The following is a 16,984-nucleotide window of genomic DNA, read 5'->3' as shown; positions in this document are numbered from 1 at the left end:
TTTATCATGGAAAAAGAAAGATGAACAGACTATTGAATCAGTTGTCTAAGCCACCCAGTTTGTCGTACTCTGTTATGGCAGTCCCAGCAAACTAATCCAGAGAGTTCTGCTAGGGCTATGCAGAGAGGACGAGGCAGACAAGAGAAACACTAGGATCAGTTAGGGGCTTATGATGGACCCCAGTATAAGGCAGTGGCTGCCCACCATAGGTAGAGGCAGAGGAAACGCTAAGAAAATCACCAAAAGAATTGTTACGGTTACTAAGAAGGAACAATAGCTCTTGGTATTTAATTAAATATGTCAAGTTAGAGGAAAAGAGGAGAAAAACTAATAACAAGATTTCAATTCTACATGACATGGAAGATGGCAGTACCATTAACCAAGAGGCAAAAATTAGTATGATGAGAGTTTTTAGCAAAAGAATATTTCATTTTTGTGAAAGTTTTCTCTGCCATTGCAATTGATGTGTTCCTAAGAATATTTCCATAGTCATTTAAAAAATGTTTTCACGAAAGAGAAAGGTGGTTTAGGGGCTAGAGTTTCAGACCCAAAACTATAGTCTTTTTCATGAAGAAATTTTAATAACTTGTTTTGGTGATAAGTATATAGCTAAGAAATCCATACATCACTAAACAAATTCTACCCTAGACCACATCAAGTTCTGGATCAAGAGTAATCACCTGTCTGGGAGGGTCGCTTTAGCCTGGGAGGTTGAGGCTACAGTGAGCCATAATCGCACCACTGCACTCCAACCTGGGTTACAGAATAAGACTCTGTCCCAAAAATAAAAATAAAAAAGAGTAATCACCTGTCTTTCTCACAGGAACCAGCAACTATCATTAATGAAATTATTACATATTCTTATTATATCATCTATTTTTATAATAGGGCACAGAACAACTTACACAAAGCAATCATATTTGCTTATAATAGCTTTTCACTTGTGCTAATAGGTACTGGTTCCCAATCATAATTGTTTCATACAAATCATGTCTAATTAATATAATAGATATTATAACAATTTGGAAAATTTCTTTGAATATTAGCCAGGCACAGTGGCTCATGCCTGTAATCCCAGCACTTTGGGAGGCTAAGACAGGCAGATCACCTGAGGTCAATTTGAGACCAGCCTGGCCAACATGGTGAAACCCCATCTCTACTAAAAATATACACATAAAAAAAATTAGCTGGGCGTGGTGGGGAGTGCCTGTAATCCCAGCTACTTGGGAGGCTGAGGGGGGAGAATTGCTTGAACCTGGGAGGCGGAGGTTGTAGTAAGCCGAGATCACGCCTCTGCACTCCAACCTAGGCAACAAAGTAAGACTCTATCTCAAAAAAAAAAAAAGAAAGAAAATTTCTTTGAGTATTACTCTAGGTATCTCTCTGAACATGCCCATCAGGCAGTTAAATATAGGAAAGCACAGTTTACAAAAGAGATTGAAGTGAGAGATCCTAATAAGTAAAGCTTTCAAACTTATAAAAGCAAACACAAAGCCTTTCAAATAGGAAGCCATTTACAAACTCCTAAGCACAGGTAGGAGTTTTCAAAAAATCTAAAAAGACCAAGCCTAGGTATTTACCAAAGGTGAAGCCGAAGATCAGAGCCCACCTTTATCTATCTACATGGATAGCTTTAAAGGGACTGTTCCGGGCTGTGTCCCAATGTGTCATTCCTGCTATTTGACCAAATCTCAATACCTTTTTTTGAGTCTTATAAGCTTTAGATCGCTCAGATTTAAAGTCAGATATTCCAAAGGTAGATTATACTTTCAGCTTTCATCATAGTGTCATTATAAGCAAGCAACATATAAGTAAAAGGATAGAATATCCGTCCATCCTTCACTGAGAACTTGCACGATGTAACATCTTGGTAAGCCTTTATATGCACTGGAGAAAAGTAAGGCATTTGGAAGTAAAATGTGAAGCCCCAAGGGGAGCAAAACATATAGGAGAAGATAGTGAAGAATCAGTGAGTTTGTCCGTCACAACCCAACTATGAGCTTCAGGAGAGCAGGAATAGTAATGGCTTTGTTTTCCACTGCATAACCAGCACCTCGCATAGAAACTGAAATATTAGAAGTATTCTTTTTTTTCTTTTTCTTTTTTTTGAGACAGAGTCTCGCTCTGTCACCAGGCTGGAGTGCAGTGGCACAATCTTGGCTCACTACAACCTCTGCCTCCAGATTCAAGCGATTCTCCTGCCTCACCCTCCCGAGTAGCTGGGACTACAGGCATGCACCACCATGCCTGGCTAATTTGTTTGCATTTGTAGTAGAGACGGGGTTTCACCATGTTGTCCAGGATGACCTCAATCTCCTGATTTCATGATCCACCTGCCTTGGCCTCCAAAAGTGCTGGGATTACAGGTGTGAGCCACCGCGCCCGGCCTCAAACTTTCTATAAAAGTGTTAGAAACACAAATGCCTTGTGTAAGTGGATCGTAGTGAAAATCATAGAAAGGAAGTGTAAATATCTGAATCACGGTAGTCTGAACGGAAGCCGACCATAAAATAGAAAGAAAATTCGTGAAATGAACCAATTCTTCTAAAGTAGAAGCTCAGAGCCCAAGAAGATAAGAAACAAGTTAGACATCTTTCCCCAACCTCTCTACTCTCAGATTCCTCGGAAATATTGGGAGCAGCCAAGACTTCCACCAAACAGCAAAAGAAGACAAGAGAGCTATTTTTGTTTCAATGTTAAATGACAGGATGGCTCAGCTGATACTTGGGTTACATGTATATTACCTCAATTTACACCTGAAAACAAAGGTGTGAGATGCTACCATTATCTACGGTTCACACACAGATGAGTTAACTAAGGCTTAGAAATGTCAACAAACCCTGCACCCAAGTGGCAGAACCAGGAAAAGTTATGCTCCTTCCTTGCAGCTGTGAGATATTGGACACAAATTGCATTTCTAGGCCGAAAAATGAAGAGAAAGAAATCATCACTGCCCTGTCTGTTAAAAGACTGTTCTCAAAAGCAAACTTTGAAACTTTACAATTTATTATGTAATAAGGCGAAGAATGGAGAGAACTTCCAAAGTTCAAGTACAAATAGAATAGCTCTAATAGCAAAGAAGATGATTCCCCGAACAGAAATGAAGGCAAGAAAATAGCTTTGCAAGACAGCTACCACAGCCTTAAATGTTCACATTGTCACAATAAATAGTCCACGCAAAAGCTTGTTCATATCTGACCATAAAGGCTATGTTCTTATATATTATTAATATAGAAAAGTTATCTATTAGAGCCAAGTAACCATCTAAATAAAAAGATGAAGAAGGTGCCTCTGTCCTTATATTTTTTATTGCAATCTAGAAAGCTGAAAGTTAAAAAAAAATATTAATCTGCCGGCTTCTTAAAAAGTGGGAATTTTCCAAATTATATGTGAAGTAACTAAAATAAATAACAAATAAGAATCATGTAATAACAGCTTTGAAAGGGCAATGTAGAGTTCCCCTAGTGATTTCTATTTTAAAATAAATCAGAGCATTTCCAAAAGCCAGAGTTCTTCTTTTAAAAAGAGAGGGCATGAAACTAATATAGACTAAAAACTATGTCTTGTTTTGTTGAAATATTACCATGAGCTATACATACTAACATGATCCTATTAGGGGCATACTAAGAGTATAGTCATCAATTGGAAAAATTAAAATATTGCATCTACACGGAAATCATCTATACATTTTGCCTCTGAAAAACCATCAGAGAAATAAGAAATCCATTTTGCACTGACAACACAAAATGAGATCAAATTCCCCATGAGGCACCAGCATTTCTGTTTCGAAAAAAGACACCCATTGTTGACAGCATGTGTACCTCATATGTCTCCATTTTGTGTAAAAATCATCTGCTTTTGTATCTCCTTAAGCAACTCTGAAAAGAAAATCAAGATGTTTTTCTGGACAGAATAAATGAGAAGGGCAAAACCAAACCAGTTGGTAGCCAGTCTTCACTTTCTTAAAAAAAAAAAAAAAAAAAAAGGCAAAAGGACTTAGCGTGTCAACCTCCACCTATCCAGATGGTTTGTTTTATTTAGTACACGAGTTCCAGGGAAGAGCAAGCAAGAAGTATGGGTAAGTATTAATATAAGCCAACAGGTTTTTAAGCTTCTTTTTAAGTCTCTCCTGCCCAGATTTACTAAAACTCAGAGCTTTAATTTTCTCAGGGCTCTGACTCAACCAATCAACTGGTATACCCGATTGGGCGATTCTACCAGTCTACCGCCACGAGCAAGGGCGTATAAAGCTAGAGCCACTCTTTTGATGTGATGAATTTCGGGGCCTGAAAAGTGACTTCCCTTCCTTTCTCCTTCTCCTTCCATCCCGGTTGATCATGGAGGGATCTTTTCCAAAGGTTTCTATTGTGATCCTTTAACTAAATAAGACTCAGCACCTCTCAGTGATCCCGTTGCTCCCATCCCGGCACACCTTTCTGAAATACCTGGTTTTCTGAGTAACTCTTCTTTTTCCTACATGAAAGTTATTCCATGTGTCCCTAGAAATTGAAGGAGGCATAGAAGACAAGTTACTCCTAGAAATCTCATAGCCCCGGCCTGTTATCCCAGCACTTTGGGAGGCCAAGGCGGCAGGTCACCTGAGGTCAGGAGTTCAAAACCAGCCTGGCCAACGTGGTGAAACCCTGTCTCTACTAAAACTACAAAAATTAGCCAGGCAGAGTGGTGAACATCTGTAATCCCAGCTACTCTGGAGGCTGAGGCAGGAGAATTGCTTGGACCCAGGAGGCAGAGTTTACAGTGAGCCAAGATCGTGCCACTGCACTCCAGCCTGGGCGACAGAGCAAGACTCCGTCTCAAAAAAAGAAAAGAAAAGAGAACAGAAGAAAAGAAAAAAGAAGAAAAGAAAAATATCATAACCCTTACTTCACCACACAGCTGAAGACTCTCTCTGAACAAGTAAAATATAAGATAGTCCTTTGTTTGGTCACAGGACATAATGATTAAGCCCATATTCTAGGCTCAGGAAAAAAAAAAAAAAAAACTGACCCTGATCAGCAAAGACTCTTGCAAACAAGGAGCTCTGTTGAGAAAACCAAATACCACCTATTCTCACCAATAAGTAGGAACTAAACACTAGGTACACGTGGACATAAAGATAAAAACGATAGACGCTGCAACTGCAAGAGTGGGGAGAGAGGAAGAGGGAAGAGGGTTGGAAAACTACCTATTAGGTACTGTGTTCAATACTTGAGAGACGGGTTCAATCGTACCCCAAACCTCAGCATCACACAGTCTACCACTGTAGCAAACCTGCACATGTACCCCCCAGAATCTAAATTAAAAGTTGAAATTTTAAAAAAAGAACTCTGCTGAGACATACATTTGCAATGCCAACTAATGCAGGTTTATTGAGAAATACATGGTAAGACAAGCTCCGTTTTTGAGAGACACAAAAGCAGAGGCCAGGAGATACAGCAGCAAGGTGAAACCATGTCAAAAGCATCAGAGACTGGGGCGTGGGTGGTAAAGCTTCTGGATACATCCAGAGGCATACACAGCACCAGTGAGCAACCCTTAAAACAAGCTTAGGGATGGCCAGAAAAGTTCTAGAGTCCCAAAGACAGCGTGTGCATGGCTAGTAGCCAGCAATCAGGCAGTCAGAAGAAGGGTCAGCTATGAAGAGCTATTCAGGGACAAGCAGCATGCTGGAAGATCCTGGAAACAGCTGGCAGGTCGTGGAGTCTTGATTCGCTCACTGGCTCCTACACACTTAGCAGGTTCTTCGGCAGCTGGACACACAGGACTGCTGGTACGTCCTGGAGACCCCACAGGCTGGCTGGCAGACAGCAGAGACTCCTCCCACTGGTTGGCAGACACTGGAGATACCTCCCAGGGGTTGACATCCACTAGAGACAAAGGTGAGCGGTCGGCTGCAGGTAGTTGAGCAGGGGTTGGAAACACAGGTAGTTTGTCGAGAGCAGGTCACCTGGCAAGGGTTGGAGACACATGAAGTTCGCTGGTAACAGGTTGGCTGGCAAGCCGTGGGCCCACAGCAGGTCTCCTGACAGTGGTCCAGGAGCCAAGAGCCAGTTTGGAAGGAACTGGGCAAACAGATGCCACTCAGGCAGTCAGCATCAGTGGTGGAAGTCGTGGTAACTTGGGTCACTGGACCAGTGCAGCGTCCTCCAATGGGCCTGGAAGAGCAATTTCTTGTGGAGCAGTTGAAGGACATGATGTCAGACAGAGGGCTGCAGGTAGCTTGCTGAAGTTACCTCCTGAGTTGTGAATGTCACTTCAGACTCCTGAGATTTTATATATCCTTGCTGGTGGGTGGGGCTCTCTCCCCGGTCTCCCTGGCTTCTTTGGCTCAGACCAGCTTGCCTTAGAACATCTTGTGAATCTACACATTAATTGTCTCTTAAGAAGCCTTCACCCTCATAAAGAAAGTTTAGTAGTTTGGTAACTAAATCACAAGTCTTCTGTACTGTACTTAGTCTGATTAAGAGGGTTGGTTGGCAGCTTCAAAGCTATTGGTCATCCCAGCCCACACGTTGTCCTTCATTCATCTTGCTTACGATGAGTGTTGACCTGACAGTAACACCAAAGATGCCACCATCCTACCATCACACACTCTCTCCCTCCCGACCAGGACCAATTACAAGCCCATGCCCTGTTTCATTTGTTACTGGACTTAATATCTTTTAAACATAACTTAATCAGTCACTCTACCACACCTAACGGAGTGACTGATTCCCTCATTGGGAAGGTGCCTCCTTGAATATGTTTCAAGATGACAATGACAACACCTGACAGGAACAAAGGACACAGAGACTTGTATCCAGAGTCTGAGCTGGCTCTCAAAATTAATCAACTGACTCAAACAAGATGCCCGTGGGAAGGCTAGAGGGCACTGGGACCCACCCTTTATGTTCCAGCAACATAGAACAACAAAGCAAATTGGAAGCTAATTAAGTGCAGCTGTATTTGTAGCCAAGACCCTTCCTAAATAAATTGGATGAACTTTATTCCTAAAATGTTTAATTTAATAACAATGGATAATAGTCACTCCCGGGTCTCATTAATATGCCAGTGGAAAAGGCTTAGTTAATTTTTAAAATTATCATAATGTTAATTTGAAAGGGTACAGTATCTTTCTCCCAATTTGTTCAGTATGTTCACAAGATATTTATTTTCACACATATACTTACAGATAGAATGCATTTTAATTATGGACAAACTAAAGGCTCTTCAAGGTCATTGTCTCCATCAGGGATAAGGGGGAGGCAGAGTTGGGGGAAGCAGGCACTTAACCAATGTTTGGTAATGAAGAGATGTGTGAAGAGTGTGCTATAATATTTAATTATTCTTTTTATGCTTGGGGAAGCCACAAGGATATCATTCTATTTTATCTCATCTCACTACAATATAATGAATTTTAAACACCAGAATGATGGCTCGTTTGGGTCCACCTGAACACGAATGAATAAACTGCCTCAACTCTGGTAAAATAAGCAACTTCAACATCGCTTCAAGTGGTCAGTGGTATTTCTGTCCCAAAACAGCTGTAAGATCTGACTCATTTTTAAACTAGCTTACATGGGGGAGCCCAAGGGGATAAAATGGATTTCCATATATTTGAGGGCTACAGGTAAGCTACGTTTTAAATATCCACAAAGCAAACAGCGTTATGTCAGGGCTCATCAGAAATCCCTAATTGGAAGCTAACGACACACCCAAACAAGAGGGTGCTGTGAGCAATAGCATGCTTCCCAGATATCAGACCTCAATGTCCTGACCCTCCCTCAGTGACTCACCATGTGTTCCCAGGAACGGGGTGAAATTAATGAGATGACTACTTTCCACAATGTTGTGGCTACGCTCTTCCCACCACAGAGGGTATCTCAGTTGGTGTTTGAAGGCCTGAGTCCTTGGTCCTAGGGCCTGGCTTGCCTGTTGTAAAATGGATTATTAGTTTACAGGCTTCTCCCAGCCATAGGTTCACAGGCTACTATGGAAGAGTACTTCACTGTGAGAATGCCCAAAATCTGAAGCCAGTAGTAGAGTTACAAAGGAGAACGTTTCAGGGCCTCCTGCCACATTCCTGGAATCACAGAGAATTGTATAAGTTATTACTTTGTCTTGATTTCTCTTTCCCATTGAAAGTTGAAAATTACAGATAAAAGGATCCTAGAAAATATCTTCCATTGCTTCAGGAAAAAAGAAAATGAGTGTCTTTTAAGCACATGACTCTCTTCCAGGCATTGAGTTAAAGGTTTGTACAACTCAGCCGGGCACGGTGGCTCACGCTTGTAATCTCAGCACTTTGGGAGGCCGAGGCAGGCACATCATGAGGTCAGGAGATGGAGACCATCCTGACTAACACGGTGAAAACCATCTCTACTAAAAACACAAAAAATTAGCCGGGCATGGTGGCGGGCACCTGTAGTCCCAGCTACTCAGGAGGCTGAGGCAGGACAATGGCGTGAACCCGGGAGGCGGAGCTTGCAGTGAGCCGAGATGGTGCCACTGCACTCCAGCCTGGGTGACAGAGCAAGACTCTGTCTCAAAAAAAATAAATAAATAAAATTTGTGCAACTCATCTCACTGAGTTCTTACAGCAACTCTGTGGAGTAGGTATCATGTCACATGCTGGAGCTGAAGTTCAGGGACGTTGGGTGGCTCGCCAAGGTCATGCAGTTTATATTTGACTAAGTTGAGATTTAACTAAAACAGAGTCTCTGAACTACCAACTCACTTTGAGAATATTTAAACATGATGAGATGCCTTCCTTAAAGGTGAACAAGAATTTGTTATTTTTAATCAATCAATCAATACTTCATTGATGACATTATAAAGGATATAATCATTTCTCTTCCAGGTTCATCAATTGATTAACAATAGAAATAAAAAAAATAGTAAGTCACAAGCACTGCTGTACTACTTCATATATTTTGTTCGTTCTGTATCCAATTTGACAATTTTTAATCCTTAGAATAAGATACAAGGTCACTACAAACAAAGCAAAAAATAATAGAGAAATATTAATAGCTTCAAGCTGTAGTTTGAAATTATAATTATGTATAATAGCTGTGCATACAACTAATTTTCAGAGCATAGCAGACAAGTGAATGGATTTTTCAGTCTTACCCATTTTCCAAAGAGTCTGCCATTTTTCAGGTGCTAAATAGAGGGAAAATGTTGAGTAGATCCCTTAGATTAATTATTAAAAGAAACTCCAGCTTACATTGTGACTACAAGCAGATTATTTCTGAAGTCTTGTATTAAAATGACTTTAGAGTTTGTGAGTAACATTTCTCATAAAGGTCTTGCCAACATGAAAAATCGATACACTTCTCTGCTATGATCTGAAAATACACTATGCAGCACAGAGGTAGGCAAGCTACTTAATACTGTCGTGCATTTTATTGTCACATGCAAGCACTTTGACTCTTTATCTGCATTCACTGTAAGTTGCAAAAGTAAAGAAACATGTACTGACAGTCACATAAGCTTGATGAAACTCTACACAATTTTAATGTGACAATGTTGTTCAATGAAATTAATAAATCCTCCTTTCCTTGGAATGTAAGAAAAAATTACATGGCCAATTGCTATCACTATGTAGTTAGGCACAACCTGAAACTTCACTCAGCAAAAAGTTTTGTGAAGATTATTATTCTCATGCCTGCAGAGTGTGAAGTGAGGGGATGGGTAATAGGAGCGATGACGAGAGATCGAGGAACTACTAGCCATTATCTCCATCACTGATGGATAATTTGCTCTCATTTGTATAGAACAATGTAAGCCTTATACAATAATTATCACAGACTGGAAATGAGCAATTCTTTCACTCAAAACTGAATCATAGCAATCACTTACAAGGCCAAGCATTTGAGAGTAAAATGAGCAAAGCATGTGAGGGAGGCTGGAGGTTTGATATGCAGAAGGGATATTTTTCATCACAAAGTTGATAATGATGTTGACCAACGCCAGTTCAGAGAAAACCACTTAGCCTCATTGAATGGAGGAATAGCGAACTTGTGGAAAAAATTGATATATATGAAATGAAATGCTGTCATTCTGCACTGTTTCAGGATGATCACCCTCTCAAATTGAAGCTATTCATTGTCTCTTAAGAGATATAAAAAGGAAATTCAGAAGCTTAAGTGTGGAACTTAATGGTTGTTTTAAAAATTAAATACATCTTGGCTGAGTTGTTCTGCTTTCTTTCCAACTTCACACGGACCTCTGGGTTGAATCTCCAGAATCTTTATTAACCAAGACATTATAAACCCCTGGAGGCTGGGTGATTTGCACCACAAAACTGAACTGAAATTCATTTTCCAAACTCTTTTCAAAAAGCATCAATCATAAGAAGGGTTGAATAATTTGGGCTGGAAGGAACTCTAGGGCAGAAAGCAGAAGGTGAAAGAAACAAGCAAAGACCAGCAAAATAGTTGCTGCTTTTAGAACCTGAAAATAGCAATCACCAGCTACATGACTTGTGTAAAAATAAACCCTCAGAGGACAGTGTCAAGGTTGAAAAATTCTAAATTGAACCATTCTCTCTCGATGCCTGTTTTCAGATTCATGTGGTTTTTCATGTGTGTCTTCATTGGAGATCAAAATCAGGGTGCTGTCAAGAAAGGTGAGTAGAATCCCAAGTATTTTTCAGCACAACGAACTCCCATATGGCAAAGCCCATGTGTAGTTGTCATGAGCTCCAGTCCTGGCCTTTCAAATAAAGAGAGGGAGACCCATTTGTAACCAGACATGAGTAATGTTCATGTACAGGGCCTAAGAGAGAAGGCACCAAGTCTCCCAAGATGTGTCATCCTTCCCTGATCCAGAATTGTTCAGAGCCTACTAGGTATTCTGTGGGGTAAGGATACTGGAATCTATGTAGGAGACAAGCAAAGTAGATAGGTCTTCTCTTAGCATCGCTTAATTGACCTGTGCTTATGCCCTTTCAACATAGTGCTTCTTGGTCTGATCTGCCTGTCTGGGGGATTAGGAGTGTAACATTAGGCCAGCACTATCTCAGGTTGGTAATTAGACTTCCAGTGCTGGATTTTAAATTCCTCTCATACAATTCTCGTATCTGATTGATGAGAAACCAAGTCCAAACCAGGGAGCATCTTTTCCAAGCACATCAAACATTCTTATGCACTACTTTGAAACTATCTCACTTCATTTCTTGCTGTAGCCTCTTTGCACATGCTTAAGCCAGTTTGGTGATGGTGCAGTCCCAAAGTGCTTCCTTCACTTTGAGGCAACTCACATGCTCCTTGCTTCCTGCTAGGTCTTCTCTGATGCTACGGCAAGGAAAGTCCATGTTAACCTTCTCTGCACTCACATACGTACCACCCAGAAGTGGGGTCAGGTGTAGGCAACAGAGAATGCAAAGCAAAGGATGAAAATGCCCCGCTTTTGTCCTCCAGGTAGATAATACTTGATATGGTTTTGTCATGTCTCCACCCAAATCTCATCTTCAATTTTAGCTCCTGTAATTCCCATGTATTGTGGGAGACATCCAGTAGGAGATAATTGAATCATGGAGGCGGCTTACCCCATACTGTTCTCATGGTAGTGAATAAGTCTCACAAGATCTGATGGTTTTATGAAGGGAGATCCCTTTTGCTTGGTTCTCATTCTCTCTTGTCTGCCGCCATGTGAGATGTGCCTTTCGCCCTCCACCATGATTGTGAGGCCTCCACAGCCACGTGGAACTGTGAGTCCATTAAACTTTTTTTTCTTTATAAATTACCCTGTCTCAGGTATGTATTTATCAGCAGCATGAAAACGGACTAATACAGTAATGAAACTCGCTTCAGGAAGTCCCATGGGATCATGCACGAGCTGCCTGCAATGGTGGCTGACTTGATAACACTTTCTTGTAGTTGCTTTCCCTACTCTTCTATTTCACTACCCTTGTGCTGCAATCCCTGGATTAAAACTCCAAACTGTCTCAAGCTTTGCTTTATGAGAAACTTGGGTTGAGACACCCAGGTTCCAGATACTTGCTATTTGAAAGAATTAGAAATAATAACCAGGCCTTCTAATTCCTAGCTTAGGCCCCTAAGGGTACATGCATGCCTCTGTCCATGCAATCCCAAGAAAAAACTTGTACACAAGCTGAGCATCCAGCAAGTGACATTTGGGTGTTTAAAGCCATTTCTGCAATGGTCAAATCAGTAACTATGAAAGTCTTGAAATGTGGCTAGATTCTTGGTAGATTTTCAAATGTATTCGTTGTAATGTGGATCTACTATGCTTGTTCCTTAACATAGGCCAGTCCCTAAGAGTGACATCCAAAACACTAAAAGTTTGGCAAATATTATTGTCAGTTTCGTGTCACTGTTGTTTTCCAAAACGAAAAGATGCTTTTCAACAAAGTAAGACATGCACCAACTGTGAAATGGGAGAAAATTTTAGGTAGTAAATGGACAACTCCTTTATAGTTTTAATTAGTCATGAATTTATTTTTAAATGTATTAATAAAATAGGGCTAGTTTATTCAAGCCATAATTTTGAGGATATTACATAAAATGAAGCTTAAGCAAGTTTTATTGAAGTGAGGTACTATAAATAAACATAATAAAAGTTAATATAAAAGTTAAACTAAAATAATATTTGTAATGGTGAAGTTGATATGAAAATAATGACAAAAATTGTCAAGATAAAAATCACAGCAGTGTTTGATAAATATTTAAATGATTTAATACAATGTTTTCATAGATATTGAATTAATAAATACTTTAAGTAGTTTTTAAATTTTTCAAAATTCACTTTATTTTAGAGAATATGATCATTTAACAATTCCCATTCACACACATTCACACACACACACACACACACACACACTCCAAGTACCCTGCTCCCTCTTCTGCTTATCAATTGCTTTGTAACAAATCACCCCCAAACTTAGCAGCATAAAACAGCCATTTATGATGCCCATGGATTCTGTGGCTTGGGAATTTGCAGAAAGTGCAGCAGGGCAGTTCCTCTCTGCACCAGATGGATGGGGAGCCTGCGATTGAAGGTTCATTTCTTCACATGTGTGACAACCGACACTTGCCATTGTGGGTATGCCTATGTATGGCCTATGGCCTCTTTATGTCGCCAGGATTTCTCCAACACTGAGGCTGGCTCCAAGAGTGAGAACCTCAAGAGAGTATATATTAATATATCAATATATGCTTATATGATAAGTATGTAAGTACCTATTAATATCATTGATATATGCTTACATAAGTAAATATAAGTATATATCACCTACTTATATGATATGATATATTAATATATACTTATATATTAATATATACTTATATAAATATATCATATAAGTATATATTAATATATCATGTAAGTATATAAGTATGTAAGTATATATTAATATATTATATAAGCATATAACTATATATACTTATATATACTTAATATATCACATAAGTATATAAGTATATATTAATATATAAGTATATATTAATATATAAGTATATCTTAATATATATTTATATATAATTTATTAATATAATTAACATGTGGTATTATTATTGTGTCAATATATTTATATATAATGTATATTAATATAATATCTATATAATCAATATATAAATATGACATATATTTAGATATGAGATAAATATATATTAATATATAAATATACACTTATATTAATGTTATATGAATATATATTAATATATCACTTTTTCTGACCTAGGAAGTCATTGAACATCAATTTTGCTATACCCTACATAGCAAGGCATCCCAAAAGCCCATCCAGATACCAAGAGGAGGTAAAATGGACTCTACTTCTTGATGGGGAAGTGGGAAAGTTCTGGAAGAGGACATGAGGATGAAAATACTGTTTTGGGGGGGCGGAGCAAGATGGCCGAATAGGAACAGCTCCAGTCTCCAACTCCCGGCGCGAGCGACACAGAAGACCGGCGATTTCTGCATTTTCAACTGAGGTACTGGGTTCATCTCACTGGGGAGTGCCAGACGATCGGTGCTGGTCAGCTGCTGCAGCCCGACCAGCGAGAGCTGAAGCAGGGCGAGGCATTGCCTCACCTGGAAAGCGCAAGGGGAAAGGGAATCCCTTTTCCTAGCCAGGGGAACTGAGACACACAACACCTGGATAATCGGGTAACTCCCACCCCAATACTGCTCTTTAAGCAGACAGGCACACCAGGAGATCATATCCCACACCTGGCCGGGAGTGTCCCACACCCACGGAGCCTCCCTCATTGCTAGCACAGCAGTCTGTGATCTACCGGCAAGGCAGCAGCGAGGCTGGGGGAGGGGCGCCCGCCATTGCTGAGGCTTAAGTAGGTAAACAAAGCTGCTGGGAAGCTCGAACTGGGTGGAGCTCACAGCAGCTCAAGGAAACCTGCCTGTCTCTGTAGACTCCACCTCTGGGGACAGGGCACAGTAAATAATAACAAACGCAGCAGCTCTGCAGACGCAAACGACTCTGTCTGACAGCTTTGAAGAGAGCAGTGGATCTCCCAACACGGAGGTTGAGATCTGAGAAGGGACAGACTCCCTGCTCAAGTGGGTCCCTGACCCCTGAGTAGCCTAACTGGGAGACATCCCCCACTAGGGGCAGTCTGACACACCACACCTCACAGGGCGGAGTACACCCCTGAGAGGAAGATTCCAAAGCAAGAATCAGACAGGTACACTCGCTGTTCAGAAATATTCTATCTTCTGCAGCCTCTGCTGCTGATACCCAGGCAAACAGGGTCTGGAGTGGACCTCAAGCAATCTCCTACAGCTACAACCTACAGCTGAGGATCCTGACTGTTAGAAGGAAAGCTATCAAACAGGAAGGACACCTACACCAAAACCCCATCAGTACATCACCATCATCAAAGACCAGAGGCAGATAAAACCACAAAGATGGGGAAAAAGCAGGGCAGAAAAGCTGGAAATTCAAAAAATAAGAGCGCATCTCCCCCGGCAAAGGAGCGCAGCTCATCGCCAGCAACGGATCAAAGCTGGACGGAGAATGACTTCGACGAGATGAGAGAAGAAGGCTTCAGTCCATCAAATTTCTCAGAGCTAAAGGAGGAATTACGTACCCAGCGCAAAGAAACTAAAAATCTTGAAAAAAAAGTGGAAGAATTGATGGCTAGAGTAATTAATGCAGAGAAGCTCACAAACGAAATGAAAGAGACGAAAACCATGGCACGAGAAATACGTGACAAATGCACAAGCTTCAGTAATCGTCTCGATCAACTGGAAGAAAGAATGTCAGCGATGGAGGATCAAATGAATGAAATGAAGTGAGAAGAGAAACCAAAAGAAAAAAGAAGAAAAAGAAATGAACAAAGCCTGCAAGAAGTATGGGATTATGTAAAAAGACCAAATCTACGTCTGATTGGGGTGCCTGAAAGTGAGGGGGAAAATGGAACCAAGTTGGAAAACACTCTTCAGGATATCATCCAGGAGAACTTCCCCAACCTAGTAGGGCAGGCCAACATTCAAATCCAGGAAATACAGAGAATGCCACAAAGATACTCCTCGAGAAGAGCAACTCCAAGACACATAATTGCCAGATTCACCAAAGTTGAAATGAAGGAAAAAATCTTAAGGGCAGCCAGAGAGAAAGGTCGGGTTACTCACAAAGGGAAGCCCATCAGACTAACAGCAGATCTCTCGGCAGAAACTCTTCAAGCCAGAAGAGAGTGGGGGCCAATATTCAACATTCTTAAAGAAAAGAATTTTAAACCCAGAATTTTATATCCAGCCAAACTAAGTTTCATAAGTGAAGGAGAAATAAAATCCTTTACAGATAAGCAAATGCTTAGAGATTTTGTCACCACTAGGCCTGCCTTACAAGAGACCCTGAAGGAAGCACTAAACATGGAAAGGAACAACCGGTACCAGCCATTGCAAAAACATGCCAAAATGTAAAGACCATCAAGGCTAGGAAGAAACTGCATCAACTAACGAGCAAAATAACCAGTTAATATCATAATGGTAGGATCAAGTTCACACATAACAATCTTAACCTTAAATGTAAATGGACTAAATGCTCCAATTAAAAGACACAGACTGGCAAACTGGATAAAGAGTCAAGATCCATCAGTCTGCTGTATTCAGGAGACCCATCTCACACGCAGAGACATACATAGGCTCAAAATAAAGGGATGGAGGAAGATTTACCAAGCAAATGGAGAACACAAAAAAGCAGGGGTTGCAATACTAGTCTCTGATAAAACAGACTTTAAACCATCAAAGATCAAAAGAGACAAAGAAGGCCATTACCTAATGGTAAAGGGATCAATTCAACAGGAAGAGCTAACTATCCTAAATATATATGCACCCAATACAGGAGCACCCAGATTCATAAAGCAAGTCCTTAGAGACTTACAAAGAGACTTAGACTCCCATACAATAATAATGGGAGACTTCAACACTCCACTGTCAACATTAGACAGATCAACGAGACAGAAAGTTAACAAGGATATCCAGGAATTGAACTCATCTCTGCAGCAAGCAGACCTAATAGACATCTATAGAACTCTCCACCCCAAATCAACAGAATATACATTCTTCTCAGCACCACATCGTACTTACTCCAAAATTGACCACGTAATTGGAAGTAAAGCACTCCTCAGCAAATGTACAAGAACAGAAATTATAACAAACTGTCTCTCAGACCACAGTGCAATCAAATTAGAACTCAAGACTAAGAAACTCAATCAAAACCGCTCAACTACATGGAAACTCAACAACCTGCTCCTGAATGACTACTGGGTACATAACGAAATGAAGGCAGAAATAAAGATGTTCTTTGAAACCAATGAGAACAAAGATACAACATACCAGAATCTCTGGGACACATTTAAAGCAGTGTGTAGAGGGAAATTTATAGCACTAAATGCCCACAAGAGAAAGCAGGAAAGATCTAAAATTGACACTCTAACATCGCAATTAAAAGAACTAGAGAAGCAAGAGCAAACACATTCGAAAGCTAGCAGAAGGCAAGAAATAACTAAGATCAGAGCAGAAC

The 16,984-nt window shown here is 40.4% G+C and overlaps 1 protein-coding gene across 1 annotated transcript; it reads right to left on the bottom strand.

Annotated features, from left to right (window-relative positions):
- Window positions 1-5,731: 5,731 nt before the first annotated feature.
- Window positions 5,732-6,663, bottom strand: KRTAP11-1 (keratin associated protein 11-1). The gene has a single exon (XM_037990883.1). The coding sequence runs from the start codon at window positions 6,191-6,193 to the stop codon at window positions 5,732-5,734; it is 462 nt and encodes a 153-aa protein (XP_037846811.1). The 5' UTR covers window positions 6,194-6,663.
- Between the last annotated feature and the right edge of the window lie 10,321 nt (window positions 6,664-16,984).

Source organism: Chlorocebus sabaeus, chromosome 2 (assembly GCF_047675955.1).
Source record: "Chlorocebus sabaeus isolate Y175 chromosome 2, mChlSab1.0.hap1, whole genome shotgun sequence".
NCBI classification, from domain to species: domain Eukaryota; kingdom Metazoa; phylum Chordata; class Mammalia; order Primates; family Cercopithecidae; genus Chlorocebus; species Chlorocebus sabaeus.
This window is presented reverse-complemented; position numbering and strand designations above follow the sequence as displayed.